Raw genomic sequence first — 24,779 nt, forward strand, 5'->3', positions numbered from 1 at the left:
GCTTGTGGTAACAGGTGCATACATCTGATAGTTCATGAACAACCCCTCCCTGCCTTCTTTCTTTCCCCATCAGTGGATTGACATGCTCCTGACAAGCATCTGAAATCTTTATTTCAGAAAAAAGTACATCTTCTACCAGTTGTTTGTTTTCCAAACCAAATAATTCAGTTAATTTCTTGCCTGAGTTAATTTTCAGAGCTAGAAATCTTCTCTCAGCTACGTTGAGGTCTCTTTAAGTTCTTTTAGGGTAGGTAGAAAAAATGGGAATATACTTTTTGACCTGTAATCAGCATTTTGGTGGTTAAAACTATGCGTATGCATTATGTGTGGTGGCAAAAGAGTGCTTAGGGATTTCACACAGCCTTTACAAACGGAGCGTGCAGGAATTCTGATACGGTACCAACACTCTTATGCTTTTCTTTAGGGACTTTTTTTGCATTCATTGTGCATTTGATGGTTACAAGCACGTGTTCTGAAATCAGGTTTCCCAGGTTTGAATTCCAGGTCCACTACTTATGAGCCACATGACCTGTGCCAGGTAACCTAATCAGGAGAAACTGGAGAAAAGTTTGCAAAGTACTGAATAGATGTTAACTATTGAAACTGGGGTGTGAGGCAGACAAGAAGATGAAATACAGTAGAGCCATGGTCCAACACCGACTGCTCAAAGTGCAGTCTGCTGACCAGCAGCCTCAGCATTGCCTGGGACTTTGGGAACTTAATAGAAATTCAGAATCTCAGCACTCATTGCCTCCAAGACCTAGTGAATCCAAATCAATATTTTTCCCTGGTCATTGGTTTGCAAATTAAAGCTTGAAAAGCAGGATTCTAGTTGCTCATACAGTTTTGAACAGGAATATACCCTCCAATTGACTATTTTTAACACCTAAGCCTGACAAGGGAGATCTTCTTCCCTGCCTTCTAAAATGATGAAAACCTAGTCACCGAACAATGCCTATGGAAGTTTCCCTGGCTCTGGCAATGGGCCTGAGACAAGTGGATTTCATTTCAGAATGCTGTGAACGCCTTGCCTCCCTCCAGTCACACAGTGAATACATGACAACTGAAGAATTCCCAGGGGTGTCCTGTCCATACCCATTAGACATAAAGATTAATTGTTTTCATTTGGGTACAGAGAGAGAGCTGCCTATTAACCCAGACTAAACTGAGCCTGTTAAAGACTCAAGCCTAGAATGCCATGGTCCCAGTAGCTGGTGAGATGACATCTGGGGACCACATAGATCAACACATGCTGCTTTGTCAAAATTAAAAAGCCCAACTGAGTCACCTCCACCTACCTCTATAAGGAAACAGGATGAGGGACTTTGGTGAGCTAAGCCCCAGAGAGAAAGAAAGCCTAAAGCAGCAGGGAGGCCAGCTGCTGGTCCTCTGCTGGAAGAAGGGCTCACAGATTCATCTCAAGACCAAGCTTTTATTTCCTTGGGGAGTCCACCATCTCTTAATCACAAAAGCAATAAGAATTTCCAATATGTTGCTCTGCCACGCCTAATCAGTTGTTCCAGCTGCCAGTCATCAGCACGGTCTAGGGGCTCACCTAAAAGCCCTGTTCCAGCCCTGAAATCAACACTGACCCCTGAGGTGATGCCCCGGTAGGTAGCCTGTGTGTGCTGGTTTATTTGATCACAACAGTTTTGTTAATATTGCCCTGGATGCTGGAGGGTTCAGTTCTCTTCCTTAGGCTTTGATTGATAGGCCTCATTGTATGCCCCATTAGTAGAGTTTGGAAAATCATTCTGAGTGTGTATGGAAATTTTTCCTTTTGCAAATGACCTTACCCTTGCACTCTAACATAGAGATTATCTTCCCTAGGTTAAAAAAAAAATCACTTGGCAAAGCTCAAGCATTTGTCTGTATTTGTTGTAGTGGGCTGGTCTATGTGAAGTTCTCAGGTATTTGAGACATTTAGAGATCAGCACTTGCCTGGTCCATAGTGAAGTGAAAGTCGCTCAGTCATGTCCGACTCTCTGCAACCCCATGGACTGTCCATGGAATTCTCCAGGCCAGAATACTGGAGTGGGTAGCCTTTCCCTTCTCCAGGAGATCTTCCCAACCCAGGACCCAGGTCTCCTGCATTGCAGGCAGATTATTTACCAGATGAGCCACAAGAGAAGCCCAAGAGCACTGGAGTGGGTAGCCATTCCCTTCTTCAGGGAATCTTCCCAACCCAGGAATCGAACCGGGGTCTCCTGTATTGCAGGCAGATTCTTTACCAACTGAGCTATCAGGGAAGTCTATAGTAGGGGCTAGAAAATTGTGTTTGAATGAATAAAATAAAATTCTTACACCATAGTGAGATAGAATCCTGGGTGAATGACTTTGATAGCTGGAAATTCCTAGAAGACTCTGTAGGATGCATTTCCTATGCCATAGTGGAAGTATCTGAGAAATGTGGATCTTTGAAAGAGTTCAAGGGCAATCCTACTGAAGCCATCACTACCTGATCCCAAAGTTGTGTCCATTTTATATTAAGGTATGTGAGTTGGGATTTAGATGAACATTGCAAAGCCATGCTCTATAGTTCAGTTCAGTCACTCAGTCACATCCTACTCTTTTCTACCCCATAGACTGCAGCTTGCCAGGCTTCCCTATCCATCACCAACTCCAAGAGCTTGCTCAAACTCATGTCCATCGAGTCAGTGATGCCATCCAACCATCTCATCCTGTCGTTCCCTTCTCCTCCTGCCTGCCATCTTTCCCAGCATCAGGGTCTTTCCAAATGAGTCAGTTCATTGCATCAGGTGGCCCAAGTATTGGAGTTCCAGCTTCAGCATCAGTCCTTCCAATGAATATTCAGGACTGATTTCCTTTAGGACTGAGGTTTGATCTCCTTGCAGTCCAACACCATAGTTCAAAAACATCAATTCTTTGGCACCCAGCCTTCTTTATGGTCCACCTCTCACATCCATACATGACTACTGGAAAAACCCTAGCTTTGACTAGATGGACCATTGTTGGCAAAGTAAAGTCTCTGCTTTTTAATATGCTAAGTTTGTCATAGCTTTTCTTCCAAGGAGCAAGCATCTTTTAATTTCATGGCTGCAGTCACCATCTGCAGTGATTTTGGAGCCCAAGAAAAGGAAGTCTGTCACTGTTTCCATTGTTTCCCCATCTGTTTGCCATGAAATGATGGGACTGGATGCTATGATCTTAGTTTTCTTAATGTTGAGTTTTAAGCCAGCTTTTTCACTCTCCTCTTTCACTTTCATCAATAAGCACACTAGTTCCTCTTCGCTTTCTGCCATAAGGGTGGTGTCATCTGCATATCTGAGGTTATTGATATTTCTCCTGGCAATCTTGATTCCAGTTGTGTTTCATCCAGCTTGGCATTTCGCATGATGTACTCTGCATATAAGTTAAATAAGCAAGATGACAATATACAGCCTTGACGTAATCCTTTCCCAATTTGGAACCAGTCTGTTGTTCCATGTCTGGTTCTAACTGTTTCTTCTTGACCTGCAGAAAGGTTTCTCAAGAGGCAGGTAAGGTGTTCTGGTATTCCCATCTCCTTAAGAATTTTCCACAGTTTGTTGTGATCCACACAGTCAAAGGCTTTAGCGTAGCCAATGAAGCAGAAATAAATGTTTTTCTGGAATTTTCTTGCTTTTTCTATGATCCAACAGATGTTGGCAATTTGATCTCTGGTTCCTCTGCCTTTTCTAAATCCAGCTTGAACATCTGGAAGTTGTAGGTTCATGTACTATTGAAGCCTGGCTTGGAGAATTTTGAACATTACTTTGCTAGCGTGTGAGATAAGTGCAATTGTGCAGTAGTTTAGACACTCTTTGGCATTGCCTTTCTTTGAAATTAGAATGAGAACTGATCTTTTCCAGTCCTGTGGCCACTGCTGAGTTTTCCAAATTTGCTGGCATATTGAATGCAGCACTTTCACAGCGTTGTCTTTTAGGACTTGAAATAGTTCAAATGGAATTCCATCACCTCCACTAGCTTTGTTTGTAGTGATGCTTCCTAAGGCCCACTTGACTTTGCACTCCAGGATGTCTGACTCTAGGTGAGAGATCATACCATCATGGTTATCTGGGCCGTTAAGATCTTTTTTGTATTCCTTGAGTTCTTTTGTATATTCTTGCCACCTCTTCTTAGTATCTTCTGCTTCTGTTAGGTCCATACTGTTTCTGTCCTTTATTGTGCCTGTCTTTGCATGAAATATTCCCTTGGTAGCTCTAATTTTCTTAAATCTCTAGTCTTCCGCATTCTATTGTTTTCCTCTATTTCTTTCCATTGTTCACTTAGGAAGGCTACCTTATCTCTCCTTGCTATTCTTTAGAACTCTGCATTCAAATGGGTTTATCTTTCCTTTTCTCCTTTGTCTTTCACTTTTCTTCTTTCCTTGGGTGTTTGTAAGGCCACCTCAGAGAACCATTTTGCCTTTTTGCATTTCTTCTCTTGAGGGTGGTTTTGATCACTGCCTCCTATATTATGTTACAAACCTGCATCCATAGTTCTTCAGGAACTCCATCAGATCTAATCTCTTGAATCCATTTGTCACTTCCACTGTATAATCCTAAGGGATTTGATTTAGGTCATACCTGAATGGTCTACTGGTTTTCCCTACTTTCTGAATTTTGCAATAAGGAGTTCATGATGTGAACCATGAACTGCTATGATGGAGTGGCCATCATAGTCAACAAGAGTCCAAAATGCAGTACTTGGATGCAATCTCAAAAACGACAGAATGCTCTCTGTTAATTTCCAATGCAAACCATTCAATATCACAGTAATCCAAGTCTATGCCCTAACCAGTAACACTGAGAAGCTGAAGTTGAATGGTTCTATGAAGACCTACAAGACCTTCTAGAACTAACACCCCAAAAAGATGTCCTTTTCATTATAGGGGACTGGAATACAAAAGTAGGAAGTCAAGAAACACCTGGAGTAACAGGCAAATTTGGCCTTGGAGTACAGAATGAAGCAGGGCAAAGGCTAATAGAGTTCTGCCAAGAGTATGCACTGGTCATAGCAAACACCTTCTTCCAACAACACAAGAGAAGACTCTATACATGGACATCACCAGATGGTCAACACCGAAATCAGATTGATTATATTCTTTGCAGCCAAAGATGGAGAAGCTCTATACAGTCAGCAAAAACAAGACCGGGAGCTAACTGGGGCTCAGATCATGAACTCCTTATTGCCAAATTCAGACTGAAATTGAAGAAAGTGAGGAAAACCACTAAACCATTCAGGTATGACCTAAATCAAATCCCTTATGACTATAGAGTAGAAGTGAGAAATAGATTTAAGGGACTAGATCAGATAGACAGAGTGCCTGATGAACTATGGATGGAGGTTCGTGACATTGTACAAGAGACAGGAATCAAGACCGTCCCCAAGAAAAAGAAATGCAAAAAAGCAAAATGGCTGTCTGGGGAGACCTTACAAATAGCTGTGAAAAGAATAGAAGCAAAAAGCAGAAGAAAAAAGGAAAGATATACCCATTTGAATGCAGAGTCCCAAAGAATAGCAAGGAGAGATAAGAAAGCCTTCCTTAGTGATCAATGCAAAGAAATAGAGGAAAATAATAGAATGGGAAAGACTAGAGATCTCTTCAAGAAAAGTAGAGATACCAAGGGAACATTTCATGCAAAGACAAGCTCAATAAAGGACAGAAATGGTATGGACCTAACAGAAGCAGAAGATATTAAGAAGAGGTGGCAAGAATACACAGAAGAACTATACAAAAAAGATCTTCATGACCCAGATAATCATGATGGTGTGATCACTCACACTCACCTAGAGCCAGACATCCTGGAATGTGAAGTCAAGTGGGCCTTAGGAAGCATCACTACGAACAAAGCTAGTGGAATTGATGGAATTCCAGTTGAGCTATTTCAAATCCTGAAAGATGAAGCTGTAAAAGTGCTGCATTCAGTATGCAAGCAAATTTGGAAAACTCAGCAGTGGCCACAGGACTGGAAAAGGTCAGTTTTCATTCCAATCCCAAAGAAAGGCAATGCCAAAGAATGCTCAAACTACCATACAATTGCACTCATCTCACACGCTAGTAAAGTAATGCTCAAAATCCTCCAAACCAGGCTTCAGCAATATGTGAACCATGAACTTCCAGATGTTCAAGCTGGTTTTAGAAAAGGCAGAGGAACCAGAGATCAAATTGCCAACATTCGTTGGATCATCAAAAAAGCAAGAGAGTTCTAGAAAAACACCTATTTCTGCTTTATTGACTATGCCAAAGCCTTTGACTGTGTGGATCACAATAAACTGTGGAAAATTCGGAAAGAGATGGGAATACCAGACCACATGACCTGCCTCTTGAGAAACCTATATGCAGCTCAGGAAGCAAGAGTTAGAATTGGACATGGAACAATAGACTGGTTCCAAATAGGAAAAGGAGTACGTCAAGGCTGTATATGGTCACCCTGCTTATTTAACTTATATGCAGAGTACATCATGAGAAACACTGGGCTGGAGGAAGCACAAGCTGGAATCAAGATTGCTGGGAGAAATATCAATAACCTCAGATATGCAGATGACACCACCCCTATGGCAGAAAGTGAAGAAAAACTAAAGAGCCTCTTGATGAAAGTGAAAGAAGAGAGTGAAAAAGTTGGCTTAAAACTCAACATTCAGAAAACTAACATCATGGCATCCGGTCCCATCATTTCATGGCAAATAGATGGGGAAACAGTGGAAAACAGTGGCTGACTTTATCTTTTTGGGCTCCCAAATCATTGCAGATAGTGATTGCAGCCAAGAAATTAAAAGACACTTACTCCTTGGAAGGAAAGTTATGAGCAACCTAGACAGCATATTAAAAAGCAGAGAGAGACATTACCTTGCCAACAAAGGTCTGTTTAGTCAAGGCTCTGGTTTTTCCAGTGGTCATGTATGGATATGAGAGTTGGACTATAAAGAAAGCTGAGTGCCACCGAATTGATGCTTTTGAACTGTGGTGTTGGAGAAGACTCTTGAGAGTCCCTTGGACTGCAAGGAGATCCAACCATTCCATCCTAAAGGAGATCAGCCCTTGGTGTTCATTGGAAGGACTGATGTTGAAGCTGCAACTCCAGTACTTTGGCCACCTGATGCAAAGAGCTGACTCATTTGAAAAGACCCTGATGCTGGGAAAGATTGAGGGCAGGAGGAGAAGGGAACAACATGGTTGTGGATGAGATGGTTGGATGGCATCATCGACTCAATGGACATGGGTTTGGGTGGACTCCAGGAGTTGGTGATGGACAGGGAGGCCTGGCATGCTGTGGTTCATGTGGTCGCAGAGAGTCGGACAAGACTGAGCGACTGAACTGAACGGAACTGAACTGATCTGAGCCACAATTCTATAGTTAATTCCTCCAAGTCTCTGGTAATTATTTTTGTCTCAGGCAGTATCCCTAAACATTGCCTTGGACTCTGCTTGCAAAGCACTCTGTGTCAACACTGAATTATAAGCTTCTACAAAATTAAGAAGAATAGAATTTGTTTTATACTTCTCATTCTATCTGTTAGAATATAAAGGCAAATCACAGGTTTCCTTTTGCTGACAGGTAATTTCTTATACCCTACCTAAGAAACTGTTCTGTACACTTTCTTTACCAGCTGAGCCACCAGGGAAACCCATACACTTTCTTTAATATGCTTCATATTGAACCCTAAAGCCTCCCTTCCTTATTCTTATGGGGTCCCCAGTCAAAGGGTCTCTGCCTGTTTCAGTGCCAGTCACTGGCTATAGCAGTGAATGGAAGAGGTGTAGATGTATGTTTTAACTGTTGATCAGTCAACACGTGACCTCAGCACAGCTGGAGGGAAAGTTTCTGAGCCTTCAAACCTAAACCATACACCTCTTACGTTCCATCTCACATCCCCTTCACTACCTGTCCCTACCTATGGCCATTGCTACGGCAACCAAGCATAACTTGGCAGCACCTCCCCTCAATTGCACTAGTTTTCTGTCCTCAGGCTTCCCTGATGTTGGGCATCTGTGAGAACTTTTAACCACTGTGGTACATGTACCTACTTGGAAGTGTGAGAGAAGTAATACCCTTTACCAATGGGGGACAGGAGTTGGTGGATGAATGTTCCTTTCTGTCCTTGTCCTGTTCATGGAACCCAGGATGGTCTCCAATGGCATTTAAATTGTGTTCATCTTCATTTACTAAATAAACACGAATGATGCATTGGAGACAGTAGGCACTAAGAGTATCTGGTTCTCTAGTCTATCCCAAAACCTGGCTCAGTGTTTGTCACATGGTAGGTACCCCATAAATACTTGTGGAATAATTGGCTGCTGAGAGATAAATGAGAAGAACACAAGTAACTCTATGCACACAGCAAAAATACTGAAATAAGTACAGAAAGGTATGACAGGCAAAAAGCACAGTAGCATAAATTGCTATGACATATTTGAGGTGTGGTCAGTTGTCTGATTTGGCCAGAGATTAGGGCACATTTGGAGGCCACAAATGAGATAGTATGTTATAGATTTGGACACCATTTGATGCTGTATCCTAGTAAGTCTCAGTATTTTGGTATAATGATTTATAGAGATCTGTACCCCTTATTCAACTTCAACCTCCTCAAGGATAGGAAGCCACATATAGTAGGGTGGCTAGCATGTAGTAGATACCAAATAAATATTGAATTAAAAAAAGTAATGGTTGGAGAATGGGTGGATGGATGCATGATTGATGGATGATTGGGCCTGGCTATTAAGTGGGCTGAAGGAGAGGACCTTAAACAGGCCTGACTTTCAGTGTGTGGCAGGCTACACACAATACCAAATTTCACAGCCTATTTCATTGCAGCTAATGCAAAAACAAAGCTAATATCGCTAATGTAGACCTTTGGGAAGTAGCACATTTTCTATCGAAACACAGAGCAGAGCATGGAGTGTGCATACCAGATTTCTCTGTTACTCATGGGTTGTAAACAGCAGGCAGCACTTGCCTGTGATAAACACACACACACACAAAAACACCTCCAGGGGATAATAAGTGATGGGTGCATTCAGCAGGTACAACAAAATAAATAGCAGAGTTCACGTTTCCACATTAAGGCACAAAAAAAATTAGCTGTGTTTTCGCAGTGTCTCTGTGACCTCTTATTATTCCATTAGTTTTTGGAATAGTATATAAAACACCAAGCTTCATGCTGACAAACCCCATATTGAAACTATTGCCACAGTCAATCCAAACAGCCTTCTCCTGTGGGTAAAATTATTATTTGGAATACAAGCAGAATGTGGTTGCCTGAGCGAGCTGAGCATAAATGAGGTAGTGATTCATAATGTGACTAGCGAGTTTGCAAATGTGCGGCTCTTCTGGAGGCTGACGTGCAGAAACTCTGCATTGCCCTTTAGAGCCGGTAAGCATTTTCTAGTCTCACCACCTCTTCAAGACCTGGAAGACAGTGGAGGATGCAGGCGTCTGAGGACAGAAGTCAGCCTGACACAATGCTGACTTACCAAAAATAAAACCTTCAAATCAGATCACACTCCTGTCAGTAGCTTTTTGAGCGGGAAGATGGTAATTCTGCTTCTTCACATGTTCCTTTAAGTACTTGAACTTTTATTCCATTGGATTACGCTTTTGGGGGCTGGGTCATCTGGGGTATTAATTCTATCCTGGAGAGGTTGGAGAAAAGTGTACTGGTCTAAAAATATAGCTCCTGAACTTCTAAACCTTCAAATCTCTTTGATTATGTGGCTTCTTTTTCTGAATCCTGAACCTGATTTTTCAAATTTTTTGAAATCCATTTATTCTTTGATATCAGTAGAGTAAGTTCAAAAAGAGCAGAGATGGGTATAAAGCTCTGCAGAGCTTTGTATAGAGAAGGCAGTTAAAGAGTCAGCATAATGATGCTGCTTTTATTGCAGCATAATGAGATATCTGCTGAGTAGGTCTGAACATGGAGAGAGCCCCTCTGATAGTGATAGACTCTGAAAGTGACAGGCCCCAGTTCTTCTATGATACCGTACCAATTAGCTGATCTAAATAGGTACATATTTAAGTTTGAGGTCATTTACAGTTCTCAAAGGGTAGACTGCCCTCAAGAATGAGGCTTTAACTGACTCTCTGTGTCATAACAGACAACAGCGGGAGAAGATCCCAGAGGCCCTTTTTCCATACTTTGTGGTTTTGGGAGAGGACTCATTTTTGATAAAGACTGGGTACATTTATTCATCACACCATTGGGAAATGCCCAGGGTCGGAGAGACTCTGAAGTTAAAAGAATGTAGGGTCCTGCAGTGGTATTAGGATCAGGGGAAGCTCTGTTCTCAATTACATTGATTTAGCAGTGACAGGGAGGCTGGGAGTGACCCACAGCGCCTCACTGCGGCTCCAAGAAAAGGGGGGAAGCCTATGTTGTGTCCTTCCGGGTCAGCAGACCGAATACTGTGTTATTCTCATCCCCTGTGACTGAAAAGTGCAAATACAGAGACCTTCGCCCAGGTACAACCATTACAAGATGGACTAATTACACAGTGTCCAGACAGGGCCCTTGCCGGGCAGGGCAGCTCTTACGAGAAACCATGAACGTCAGCCTGGAGCGAGCGGACATGAACACCTCAAGAAGCAGTAAAGGCGCATTAGCCAGGAACCTGTTCCACCATGAAAACAGAAGCTGTGTATATCCAGTAAGGGGAGATCTGTTCCCTTAAAACCACTGAGAGGAAAACAAACAAGCCCCTAAAATATGCTTGCTGTCAGCCTTCAGTATTTAAAAAGCATGCACTTCATTTGGGGTGCAGCCTGATGCTTGTTCTCCCTTGATTTCAGCTTCCATTTTCTCCAGCAATCACTCAAGCCGAAGCGGAACAGCTGCTGGGGCCGTGCCACCCCCACATCCTGTCAGTCACCCTTCTCCGGGACATACTGTACAGGGGAGCCCCCACAACCCCTCCTCCCAGTTACCTCCACTGGCAGCTGTGGACGCCGGAGCTGAGAGGTAAGGCCATCTGTCTCTCTCTTCTAATAGGTGGCGCCGCTAAACCTTTCTCCACCGAGAAGAGCTTTGACAGTTGCTGCATTTTATTAATAATCCATTGGTGGGTTGAATTACACAAAGGTGACATTTTAAAAGTACATACACAGAGCACGTGAATCAAATACCTCATTATCTGTTTAATTTTCCATGGGGGAAAAAAATGAAGATACTGGTAATAATCAACTGAAGTGTCTGATACTGACCAAACAGATCAGAATTTTCTCATCTTTCCTTAGTTTGTTTCAGGGACTCAGTTTGAAGGTAATGTCCCTATAGGTTGAAATGCTTTTCCAGATGTAAGATGGTGCCTTCAGAACCATAGATCAGTAGTGTTATCTTAACAGTACAGCATAAAAGGGCACAGGATTTTAAATGCACTGCCAGAAAGGGGCTGTTCACTGAATACTTTGTGTTGATACCACCCTCGTAAAGAGTTTCTGAAAGAAAATTTTTAAATCCTGACATTTAGGTCCCTGTCTTTGGACTGCCTTGTGGTATGACAGTATTCTACTCCTTCCATTCTCTCCACTTCTCATCTGGCTTGAATTGACCTATGGAGGGGTTACTCCTAAATATCCACAGAGGAGAAAGTTCTTGTGGGCACCTCTATGCAATCCTGGAGTAGTAGACATTAGGTGGACAAAATAATGGGTTGAATAGGCAAGAAGGATAAAGTTTTGAATATTTGATGTCACCAGCAATCTGTGGTTTTGTTGGCGTTGGCCTGGTCTAGGAGTTTTTTAATGTGTTAAGTCCACTGAGCCACATTTTAAAAATGTATGCCTACTGTTTATTAATACATCTGTTCATTTAAGAAGCATCCTTTGAGTCCTTGGTAGAGAAGGAATTCAAGTGACAAGATAGTAAAGTAATTAAGACTTGAATCAGGGGGGAGAGGCAGGGAAAATAAGAAGGAGGTTATTGTAGAAGTCTTTGTGAACAATATGAAGATCTGAACTAAAGTAAAGCAATAAGATGGAGAGTTTATTCGAGGGCTATTAGGATACAGAATCACTAATTATTAATGTATGTGTGGGGTAAAGAAGAAGGACCAGAATTCATTCTTGAGTTTTATCCCGAGACACTAAGGTGGATGATGGTGCCATTAACAGAGGAAAAGAGGATGTTGAGTAGAGGGAAGGGTGGGAAAGAAGGAATGATAATTAATGGACTTTGGGGTTTTGAGTTTCAGGTGGCTGTGAAACATCCATGTGGATGTATCTGATAGGCAATTAAAACATGGATCAGATATGTTAGACTTATCTTAACACTTCTGTGTTCATGGCTAAGTGTAAACAAATGATTAGCCTTTGCCCACAAAACCTGTCAGCAAACCAGTACAAATGATAATCATCTATTAAATTCACAGACTCACCAGTTATCGGACATATTTCCGTAAATTCAGTTGAGCTTATTCATTTTAGGATTTTATTTACCTTCCAGTTGGGTTTTAAGTGATATTATTCATTGGCTTTTCATCATCCCGTTTCATTCTGCCTGGCCGAGAATCATCCCCTAGCAGGTAGTGAAGCTAAGAAACCATCCATAGGGGCCTCTTCCTCTTTGCCTCATCTTCTTATTGGTGCTTGTAAAGACTCTTTACAAGAATAAAAGAAGAAAGTAATCTGTGTGTTTTCTTTTTTGTACATAGCCTTTAAAAGAATAAATGTAGAAAAAGATTGTAGCCATTAATGGAGTTAAAAACAACAGCCACCCAAACACCAGATTAAGTCCCAGCTCCCACAGCTGCTGATTGTTTGGATGTGTTCCTTAGATGCTCCTGCTGCTTAGCTTGTTTCAGTTTTGTCTTTTACATTTCATTTTTTATTTTATAATTTTTTAAGTTTCATCTTTTGTATGTTGGTAACATATTTAAAAACTCTAAGAATGGCGCAGTGAACACCCATATATACTCTGCACCCATGTTCGCCAGTTGTTAACATTTTCCCACCTTCTCTCTCTTTCTCTTTCTGACTTGAGACAGCCTTTGTTTGCTTGCTTGCTTGCCTGTTGTTTCTGAACCAATCTGAGAGATTGTTGGGAATATCAATGAACATTAACCTTAATTACCTTAGGAAAGATCTCCTCAGAAGTACATTTCTCCTACATAATCACAATGTAATTATCACACTCAGGAAATTTAACATTGATAAAGTGTTATTATCTACTATGCAATCAATATTCAAAAATCCTCATATGTGTGAATAAAGTTCTTTATAGATAGAGTTTTTTTTTTATGATCTAGGATCTAATAAAGATCATATTTTTCATTTCTTTTCTGTCTTCTCTAATGAATTCTCCTAGCTTTTTAAAAAATTATCATCTTCTTCATCATTATTATTATTGTTTTTTTTTTCATGACATCAACAGTTTTTTAAGAACTCAGGATATTTATTTTGCAGAATGTTCCACAATTTGAACTTATTTGATTTTTTCCTCCTAAACAGATTTGTTCATATTTGGCAAGAGTAACGCATAGGTGATGGGGTGTTCCTTAGCTCTGTTGAGCCTTAGTGTGCAACTCACAGGGAATTAGGATTAGATGAACCAAAGCAGGTAAAGCACCTAGACTAGTTACATGGCATGAGGATAGGCAACCTTGACATAGCTGAAATGTTCAGGTTTGGAAGCCAGAGGATGTCGTCAAATGATTGCAGTGACTGATAATGTAAATAACCATGGAAGAGTAAATGGAGAGGCAGAGGAGTGTGGTGTACTTTGTATGGCTGGGTGAGTAAAGTGGATATTTTCACTTTTGTGGCTTTGCCTTGCTGCTCTGCTCTCCCCACAGAATGTGTGCCCCATTCCTCTGCCAGCCCAACTAGAAGGAGCAAGGGCATGGAAGGTTATCTCTTCCAATCAGGTTTGAAGATGAGGATGACTTAAAACAGCCCTGAATTATTCACTGTGTTTGCATTAGTATTCAGCATAAAAACACTAAGAGGAAATGTGCTTACCTTCCGCTTTGGGTTTATATATCTTTGCCTCTGTTTGCCTGGGAAATCCCCCAGTAAAAACTTCAGCAGTTTTCCTAACGGAAATAAGTTTATCACACTTTGCGAATTTTAGTGGGAAACTGGCATTTTCCCCCTGCCTTGCGGGCATTGATTCATCATTTATTTAACTTTAACTTGTTAATAAAATGGGCTGAGTCACTGTCATAAGTCAGGAAATGTCCACTGCATCTATCCAGTTAGCATGAGGTCCTTTGATCCTTCCCACCATAAAATAAAGGAAATGCAAGTTTTCTCAATTTGACGAGGTTCCATTTTTATTTTGAAATATTATCTGAATGATACATCGTTTCAGTGATTTAAGCCAAATCACACCACATCACCTAATGTTGACTTAAAATTATTATGGGAAGTGGTGTTTTACTATGTCATGTTGATTGAGCCAGTGGTGCTTTATGGCAGTGGCTTCCCATAAGAGGAACCCAGTGTCTTGGGAAATGTTAATTTACTGAGTTTCAAAGTATGTCTGTTAGACTAGAGAAAATAAACATTGATGGAAATCTTTTTTTTTTTTTTTTTGAGATGGAGAAATCTCCCAGTCCCAAGAATAAGTCAGCTAGACTTGTGTCACTGACCTTGTCTAAGAGCATGTTGGCTGCCTCTCTTCATTCCAAAGAAGGCCACAAACATGGTGTGCTTTGTAGTACAAGTGCCAGACTTAGGGGACTTGTGGATTTACCAGAGTAGAGTGACATGTAAAGGGCTTCCTATGAGTCCCACCTCTGAGCCAGAGAAGACGAAAAGCAAGGAAAGGACGTGCTCTTCCCTGAAGAGAATACATTCTAGTACAGAAATCAACATCAAAGAATGTTAGGGACAGTTGTTTTTGAGAACATAATCTAAATACCTTAACCAAATAAGAAATGTCAGTTTCTGGAGTCTATATGAAGTATTGGGAAGACTTACTATTTTCTATTCATATCAGCTGTAATATTGCTAGAGTTCTAGGTACTTTGATGTATGTGCAGTCTTTCTGTGCCTTTGAGTAACCAGGGCTGGTCTTCATAGACAGCATTTTCTAATTCACCATTGGGAACCTTTTGTGTCTTTCCTGGATGCCAATGGGTTAAAAATAGCAATTGTTTTCTATGTAATATCTTTGCAATTATGTAAAGTTCTTTAACTCTTGTCAAATCAACCTGCTCATTGACTTAGTTTGGTTATTTCTTCATCTTAATTCAGGATCTTTCTCTGTCTAAAGAGACAGAAAGGATATTCCCTCAATATCTTATCATCCTTGACTAAATGTTATCAGCCCTGAGCTTGGCTTAATACTCAATTTGCCTCTTGCAGCTCCCCAGTTAAATCACTGGGTCCTTATTATCTATCTTGTTTGTTTTCCATTTCCCAGATGTCTATTTGTTAACTAGATTATTAGTTCTCTGAGGGCAGGAACCTAAAGTTTCCTTGTAACCTCCAGGTTTCTTATGCTTCTCTTCACAGTGGTAGATCCTAAGGAGGGTTTAACAAGCAAAAAGGACCAGTGAGGGGAAGGCCTCAGAAACAGGATTCATTACCAACTCCTGTTTCTAGCCTGGAGGAGTTTCTAGAAAGGATTACTCCCCTTGATTCATTGGTCTGAAGGGTGGTGACCTCAGTTCTCAAAGGTCCTACATCTTGTCTAACCTGCATACTTCTATACAGTACATAGTTGTTCTAATACAAATGTTCATGCATACACATGTTGCTAAGAGTCTCTTGCCATTGCTAAGGTTCCATTTGCTTTCCTGTGGTCTTTAACACTAGATGCTCAATACTAACTATTCTCACATATTTACATCTGTAGCATCTAAACAGCTCAAACTAGGCCTGCTTTGCTGTATTGCCCTTCCCAGAACTTCCTGAGTAAGCAGGAACATGGATATCTTCACCTACTCACCTTTTCCATAGACATATATACACATTCTCTCTCTACACTTAATCTTTTCTCTCTCATTTTAATCTTTTAGTATGTGTGCTGCTGCTGCTGCTAAGTCACTTCAGTTGTGTCTGACTCTGTGTGACCCCACAGACGGAAGCCCACCAGGCTCCCCTGTCCCTGGGATTCTCCAGGCAAGAACACTGGAGTGGGTTGCCATTTCCTTCTCCAATGCATGAAAGTGAAAACTGAAAGTGGAGTCGCTCAGTTGTGTCCAACTCTTAGCGACCCCATGGACTACAGCCCACCAGACTTCTCTGTCCACGGGATTTTCCAGGCAAGAGTACTGGAATGGGGTGCGTGCAATAATGACTAAATCATAAGCATCATATAAAATATTAAAGTTTATCAAAATCAATCCTAGCATTGAGGTTTGTTCATTTATTGAGTCAGTCAGCTGGTGTTTGGGCACCAATGCAATATACTAGACACTGAGGATATGTGATGAAGGAGACTGATGGGAGTCCTGCAGTCTTTAAGCACTCAGTCCTGTGAGAGCTAACCAGGTCAATTGGTGATCATAATTTAGAATGTTAGGAAAGGTTGCTACAGGAGATGGTAGAGGCACCTAACCAAAATTGGGGAGGCAGAAATAGAAGAAGAAATGTTTCCTTGAAATCTGAAGGTCTATAGGACCATATGTGTGTATATATATGATGTATGACATTGCCTGACATATATATATATATGTGTATATATATGTGTGTATATATGTATATATTTTATAAACTAAGAGGAGCGAGAGCAGGCAAGAGTGGAGCTTTATAAATAAATGTTGGAAGAGCCTCATGAACTGCTATAAGGAGTTTGGGCTTTATCTAGAGAACAGGCTTTGTGTATTTGGCTAAGACAGGTACCCTGGTGACTCTGGTATACATTTCAAAGGCCTCCATATCCTATTATCCATTGAGCAAGAGTTCAAAACATATTCTAGGCCCAGCAAAAGAAGAAATTTTTAAGAGTGATTGAATGATTTGATAGGATGCTCACCTAATGCCAGGTCATGAACATCATTCTTTGGGTTTCAGCCCTTTCTATTCAGAAGACAGTTATCCACATTTAGCTTTCCATTAAGGGGTCAATTTCTTTCTAGAAAAGAGACTTACACAGATATTCAAGATTAAGAGAGGTGAGGTCCAAAGTCCCCCCCTCCACAGGTCTACTTGAGAATTGAATGTAATGAAAGTTGTTCTGATGTTGATGCTGTAGACACAAAGAGGAAGAAAATTCCAATATCCTGGACTTGATAATGGAGATTACAGCATTGGATCTTAGACTGGAAAGGCTTGAGGTCCTTTTTTCTGTTTTGTTTTCCTTAAATCTGTGGGAAACTTCTGGTACTTCTTGATGGAATATTCCAGGGCGGAACAGCCCACTGGTCTTAAAACTTCTTAAATATTGATCATGACCACAGCCATGCTTCATCTTCTGTGGAAAATATCAGTTGGGTTATAGGCCTTTGGAATGAGCTTTCTTCTCACAGTGATATTCACTTTACTGTTAATAATAGCTTCTTATAAATATGCCACCCAGATTCATTCCCAGTAAGTCACCCATACGAGGAAATTGGTGATACTTGTTACTTTCCTCTTACCTACCCAGTGATTCTGAATGGATCCTTTGGAAGAAAAGTAGAACAACAAAGGCATTGCTGAGCTAGCTTCCCTAGTCCTCTCTAATCTATCTCTAATTTAAACATCTGTGTTGACTGCCAAACTTTTATGAGCCTAATTTAGCTCTACCTTCAGATACATTTTAAGTCTAATCAACTCTATTCCTCCAAACCTACTTCACCGCTATCCCCTTCTATCTCAAGTACAACAGCCCCCTAACTGTTTTTCCAACATCCAGTCTTGCCTACCCACAGCCTTCCACCTTCACCCAACACACACATGGTCTTGGCTCCACACCACAACAAGAGCTGCCCTTAAAGGGTAGATTGAATCCCTGAGGGTTTCCTACTGGCATCTGTGTTCCCACCATCCTTGGAATAAAGTCCAAGCTCCTTTTTCCAGTGTGAAGGGCAGCAGTAATCCTGAACAGATGACTGATGCTTTCCCATCTCCACATTCTTCTCCGTGTGACTTCATGGCAAAGCAGGAGATGCTGATGTGAGCTTTTGTGTGTTACTCCACCAAATACATAGCTTGATTTGCGGTTCGAATATTCATTCACATCAGACTGTTTTCCATGGATTTTAAATTTTGAAATGCACTATTTCCCTGTTTTCAAATTAATTATAAACACACACCACAAACTATCTATTAGAAAGTCTATAAAAGGGAATTATAATTTTTAAGTGCCAGTGGGGTTTTTTCACCTCTGAATGCCAAATCAGCCATCTTTGTTTTGTTCCTGCATTCCAAACAGATCCACTTCACGTGAAGCCCGAGATGGTGTTTTTTTAGTCCCCTTGGATTTTCAGTCAGGAAAGTGAGTCATGACAGTAACAAAGAAGGCTTGAGGTAAAATAGAATTCTTTTTCTTGAGATCTCTACTTGAGTGCATTAGCATGAAGGAGCATGGAGTTCGCTAAGCCATTAGAGTATTCAGATGTATGCGGTGTGTTCTTTTCATATGCTTTCTCTGAAAGAGCGAGTTATATAGAGCCAGAATTCCTAAAGTGGAATCCCACAAGCCATTCTAGCCCAAGTCAAGATATCCACATTACAAAGTACCTCTTCTCTGATATAGAAAAGGCTGGAAAGGAAAGCCTCTGCTCAGTGTTTTAACAGTGTGATCTGGAAATCAACGTCATCTTTTCCCCTCTCAGGTGGAAACAGTTGGAGAAATTGGCTGCTGAGAAACTGTGTATGTTTTTGTAGGTGAAGGACTGTTTGTTCATTAGTGGTGAGGGGTCTTACTGAGGACAAGAGAAACCAAGAGACGAAGTTCTTTGGGTTAGTCTTTTTTGGTTAGTCTTTGGGTTAGCCTCCTTTTCTGAGAAATAGTCTTTAGTTGCTTTTCTGTTTAGTTGCAAGGAGAAAAACTTTTCTCTGTTTTAATCGTCTTCCTCAGAGTAAATGGCTGAAATTGTTCTCTTGAATAAGATATTCTCCCCTCAGAAACAGAAGCTGGTTTCTGGACAAATATTCAGCTGGCCATTCACACCAGTTCAACAAAGTTATCTACCTGGACACAAGAATTGACACTAAGTTGGGAACCATGTCTATGGAACCAGTAGTCTCAACAGAGTATTTCTTCAACAGCAACAGCCAACATTTATTATCATTGCATTGTACTGGATGAAGTGCTGGAAATGCAAAATGATAGCATTTTGGGGATTTAATGTTCTTTCCATCTCTAAGAACCAAGAACCTGTCTCTGCACATGCTAAGTTGCTTCAGTAGTGTCTAAATTTTGCAACCCTATGGACCATAGCCTGCCAGTCTCCTCTGTCCATGGGATTCTCTAGGCAAGAATATTGGAGTGGATTGCCATGACCTCCTCCAAGGAATCTTCCTGACCCATGGATTGAACTTGCGTCTCTTACATCTCCATTGGCAGGTGGGTTCTTTACCACTAGTGCCACTTGGAAAGCCCTAACCTTTCTCTAGAGATCAAATTGCCAACATCCGCTGGATCATTGAAAAAGCTAGAGAGTTCCAGAAAAACATCTATTTCTGCTTTATTGACTAGCCAAAGCCTTTGACTGTGTGGATCACAAGAAACTGTGGAAAATTCTGAAAGAGATGGGAATACCAGACTACCTGACCTGCCTCTTGAGAAACCTGTATGCAGGTCAGGAAGCAACAGTTAGAACTGGGCATGGAACAACAGACTGGTTCCAAATAGGAAAAGGAGTACGTCAAGGCTGTATATTGTCACCCTGCTTATTTAACTTCTATGCAGAGTACATCATGAGAAACGCTGGGCTGGAAGAAGCACAATCTGGAATCAAGATTGCTGGGAGAAATATCAATAACCTCAGATATGCAGATGACACCACCCTTATGGCAGAAAGTGAAGAGGAAGTAAAAAGCCTCTTGATGAAAGTGAAAGAGGAGAGTGAAAAAATTGGCTTAAAGCTCAACATTCAGAAAACGAAGATCATGGCATCCGGTCCCATCACTTCATGGCAAATGGATGGGGAAACAGTGGAAACAATGGCTGACTTTATTTTTTTGGGCTCCAAAATCACTGCAGATGGTGACTGCAGCCATGAAATTAAAAGATGCTTACTCCTTGGAAGGAAAGTTATGACCAACCTAGACAGCATATTAAAAAGCAGAGACATTACTTTGCCAACAAAGGTCCATTTAGTCAAGGCTATGGTTTTTCCACTGGTCATGTATGGATGTTAGAGTTGGACTATAAAGAAGACTGAGTGCTGAAGAATTGATGCTTTTGAACTGTGGTGTTGGAGAAGACTCTTGAGAGTCCCTTGGACTGCAAGGAGCTCCAACCAGTCCATCCTAAAGGAGATCAGTCCTGGGTGTTCATTGGAAGGACTGATGCTGAAGCTGCAACTCCAATACTTAGGCCACTCATGCGAAGAGCTGACTCATTTGAAAAGACCCTGATGCTGGGAAAGATTGAGGGTAGGAGGAAAAGGGGATGACAGAGGATGAGATGGCTGGATGGCATCACCAACTTGATGGACATGAGTTTGCGTCAACTCCAGGAGTTGGTGATGGACAGGGAAGCCTGGCATGCTGCGGTTCATGGGGTCGCAGAAAGTCGGACACGACTGAGTGACTGAACTGAACTGAACTGAACCTTTCTCTAACTGTGAATTTTTGTATATATTATGTTTCTTTTAATTCATTTCTATAGCCAATTATTGAGTCTCACTTCAAGAGAAGGTATTAAAAATTCATTTGTGGTTACTACAGTAGTAACCTGACATCTTCAGATGAAGGGAAAAAAGCGCATATAAACCGCACATGTTATTACTGACCACAAACAACCACCCAGCTAGTTTCTTTTCAAATTTATGGATTATATTGACTTCGGAGATCTCATTTAGCAGTGGCTTTCAAAGGCACCCAGCTGTACTTGGCAAGAGTACTACATTGGATGTCAGTTCTAAAAGTCCTGATGTCGTCAAGAGACTTGTGTTTGTAGTTTGAGACCATGAGGAAGGCCCGGAAGAAGCCATTTTTTAATCTACCTATACCTTGCTTTCTCCTGTTTGGACAAAAATAACACTTTTCCTCTCATTTCTCATCTGGCATTCTCACTACTCTCTCTTCTGAATGTTTTTCTCTCATCCAGTGCATTCTGTTGCAAGGCAGACTGAACTGTGTGCCTGACACTCTGCTGAACAAGAGAAAGCCTTCCCTTAGCCACAGGACCATGAGTTAATCCCCTTGTTTTGACCTCCTCAGAGCTGCCCAAGGGATGACATCATTACAGAACTTTTTTCCACAGCAGTATTTTTGACATGAAATGTCTAAGACCACTCTGGATAAATGTTCTTCTGGTTGGCACCTTTTTGTAAAGAGAATTTGGCAGAATCAGACTTTTCTTTCCTTTTTCCCCTTCACATCAGATTCTGAAATAAGACAAACAACCGAGTCACAGCCAATTCTGCAGTCAAGATATTCCAAAAAGCCTGGCTCTTGGTTAAATGCGTCCTGCATAATTCATTTCTGTAACATAGCCTGGATGTCCGTTTCCCCTCGCTTTGCATTTCCACAGGGGAGTAATAGTGTGATGCCATAGACCCTGCGGCACTGTGCATGAGAAAAAATACTCTTCTCTGCCTTGGCATTGAATACTTTGTTTTCTTGACTTATAACTTACTCCATAAACCCAAGTGGAGAAGCATTCCTCCAGAACACTCCATCCTTTATATTTCCCACAAATAGTCATTATAATATATATGTGGCCTCTTTAAAAAGCCTCGATGATCATTTCACCTATAGCCAACTTCACAGCCCTCATGTTGTCATGCTTTGTGAAGACTCAGGCAGTTATTTTTTAGCCTTAAACTCATCCAACTTGATAAATTATTTGCAGTTAATATTGACCCAGACTCTTGTAAGGAAAAAAACACTAAGCCCTTCCAGGGGATGGATTCAGCTCTTTGAGTAGTTTGGAACTGAGTCCTCAGATGAACATACAGCTCTTGGCCTGCTTTGGTCCTGCCCAGATGGACAATGTTGCAATTACCCACACTTCCCCAAGGCCGTTTCTTCATTTCTGAAAACTAGTCTTGATTGTCTCAGAAGCAGAATTCAATTTGCAGTTCCCCCAGTAACGTGCTGTGATTCATTCGAGGACAAATCTGGATTGAACTGAGTCCAAGTGTCTCTTTTGTGAGACAGAAGGGAAGTATAAGTAGATACTATAGTCACCCAGATGAGTCAGCCAGGAATTCATGAAGTGATTCATAAATTGTTATAAAGACCACTAAAGTCTACTAAAATGGAGCGCTGTCTGGCTATACAAAGTGGGGTATTATCATTGAGGGGGGGCGGTTTAGATGTTAAATCAGATGTGAAATCCTTAAAACTGTGCTTTTCTTTTTAGGTTTTGAAAAGGATTCCTTTTTTCCCCTTCTGCAGTCAGCCAAATGCTAAAGCCATTTTTCATTGATTAGTTTTCACAGATGAATTTTAAAACCACTACAGATGATACCCCACAATTCTTTGGGGGAATAAAGAATACCTCCCCAAATCTACCATAGACCAGTTTCTATTCATTATTTCTACTCCGTGGCAGCAAATCAATAATATTTTTCATGTGAATACAATGAAACTAGCTGTTCCGATGCATTCTTCCTTCTTTGGGAGGTCTATAACCCTCATGGAAGAAAGAAGGTGGGGAGGGGGCGAACTATCCAAGCACATATTAATCTAGTTGATCATGTAAACACCTCTTTTCAAAGTGTTAACCCCCAAAGCAGTGCTAAAACACACAGCCCCACATCACTTGCCAGCACTGATTGCATATACAATACAAATGAGGAAAAGTGAGGCATGTTTATGACATGTGCTTGGTTTGAAACACAGCCTATTAATAAAATTTGTTTGAAGAAACACAATTGTTAATTGACACATAGAAATATCTTGGATTTATACATAAGGGAGAGTGTAACTGAAAGGAACTATCCAGTTGGAAAGATTAAAGGTATAAGCCTGGCTTGGGCACAAAGAACCCCATTTTAGAACCTAGCGAACTGGGAAACACATAGCGAACTGGGAAACACATAGTCAGATTTCTTAAAGGCAATAGCTTGCTGATGCCCACCCCCCACCCATCCTCATCACCTGGCGGTGAGGAACAAAACCTCAGAGGCCCATAGGAGTCCTCGCCCACACTACCTCGTCTCTCTGCTTTGCTTTGCATCTCTGTTAGAAAATATCTTACCTTATTGGAATAAAGTGGTATCTGGAGAACTAACTGCGTGACTTTGGCAAACCATTTCATGTCTCTGGGCCAGATACAATGGTGCACCAATGTCCTTCACCTCAAATATTCTATGGGTGTATGGATTTGTGGGCTCAGAATAACTTGTTGGAAAAGCTGGAAAACCACAACTAAGTGCTCGTAGAACTAGAAAATTAACCAGATGAGTAAATGCCTCACTTTCTTGAGCCTCTTTCCATATTGAAATAGTCAAGGGAGAAAAGAGTCCTAAGTTTTTGGGTTTTTTTTTTTTTTTTTTTTTTTTTTGGAGCTTAATAGATATTCTAACACAATGCTATTGTGTTAGACAACGCTTAAGCAGCTTAAGCATTGGGTATATTTTAAATCAGAGATGGCTTAAGTGTACCCTCTGTTCAGAGAAGTCATTCCATAAACATGTATTGATCATCAAAAATGTATCAAACATTCATTGTTTAAAGGACTTTGATACCTAATGTAAAATTGTTCATAGTTACCCTCCCATCCCTCACCTTCCATTTTTGTTTTTCTCTGTACTACTCCTTTCTTCTAGCTCAATACACAGTTTGTGGATTTAAATGTGTTCATTGCCTGTCTCCTCTCACCACAGTAGAGCTTCCATAAACTCAGTGTCGTTTGTTACTGTATCTCTAGTGCACCTTCCCTGATAGCTCAGTTGGTAAGGAATCCACCTGCAATGCAGGAGACCCCAGTTCAATTCCTGGGTTGGGAAGATCCGCTGGAGAAGGGATAGGCTACCCACTCCAGTATTCTTGCGCTTCCCTTTGGCTCAGCTGGTGAAGAATCCACCTGCACTGTGGGAGACCTGGGTTCAATCCCTGGGTTGGGAAGATCCCTGGAGAAGAGAAAGGCTATCCACTCCAGTATTCTGGCCTAGGGAATTCTATGGACTATGTAGTTCATGGGGTCGCAAAGAGTCGGACCCAGCTGTATGAATTTCACTCACTCAGTGCACCCGAAGAACTTAGTTGGTGCTCAATAAATACCTCATGAATGAATGAATAAATATGTTATCTCAGATTTTATGACCCCCCCAGCAAGAGTTGAGAGTATTTTTCACTTGAAATTGAGGCTGAGAGAAGTCAGGGAATTTATTCAAGACTAGCTAGCTATTATAGTAAGGGGTAGAACCACACTCCAAGCCCAGAGGATCTGACTTCTCGTCCATCTGTCTTCTATGACATCCATCTGCTTTTTCTGCCATTTGCAATTTCTCTGCACATGAATTTCACCAGTTCTACATGTTTCAGTTGGGGCCTATTGTTCTATGAAACAATCTAAGATTAAGTACTGCATGTACAGGAGAGCTCTTTACTTCTGGCTCACCTTACTGCAAAGTGGGGAAGCTCAGTGTGAACAGAGAGGGGGAGCAGGCTGCAGAAGGGAAGGAGCATAACCAAGTACATATCCCCAAATAATCAGACAATTTCCAAGGTGTATAGATAAATATTTGCAGAAACCTTTCTAAGTTTTTTTTTTTTTCCTCCCCCAAACCATTGAAACATGGCTCA

General features: G+C 41.1%; 1 protein-coding gene across 6 annotated transcripts in view; it reads left to right on the forward strand.

Annotated features, from left to right (window-relative positions):
* GLIS3 (GLIS family zinc finger 3) overlaps positions 1–24,779 on the forward strand; it is a 683,233-nt gene that overhangs the window by 618,363 nt on the left and 40,091 nt on the right. For all 6 annotated transcript variants that reach the window (XM_006068184.4, XM_006068187.4, XM_006068189.4 and 3 more), the window contains one exon: positions 10,773–10,941. In XM_006068184.4, the coding sequence (XP_006068246.1) occupies positions 10,773–10,941 (169 nt within the window). The remainder of the gene's footprint in view (positions 1–10,772; positions 10,942–24,779) is intronic.

This window comes from Bubalus bubalis, chromosome 3 (genome assembly GCF_019923935.1).
Source record: "Bubalus bubalis isolate 160015118507 breed Murrah chromosome 3, NDDB_SH_1, whole genome shotgun sequence".
In the NCBI taxonomy this organism is placed as follows: domain Eukaryota; kingdom Metazoa; phylum Chordata; class Mammalia; order Artiodactyla; family Bovidae; genus Bubalus; species Bubalus bubalis.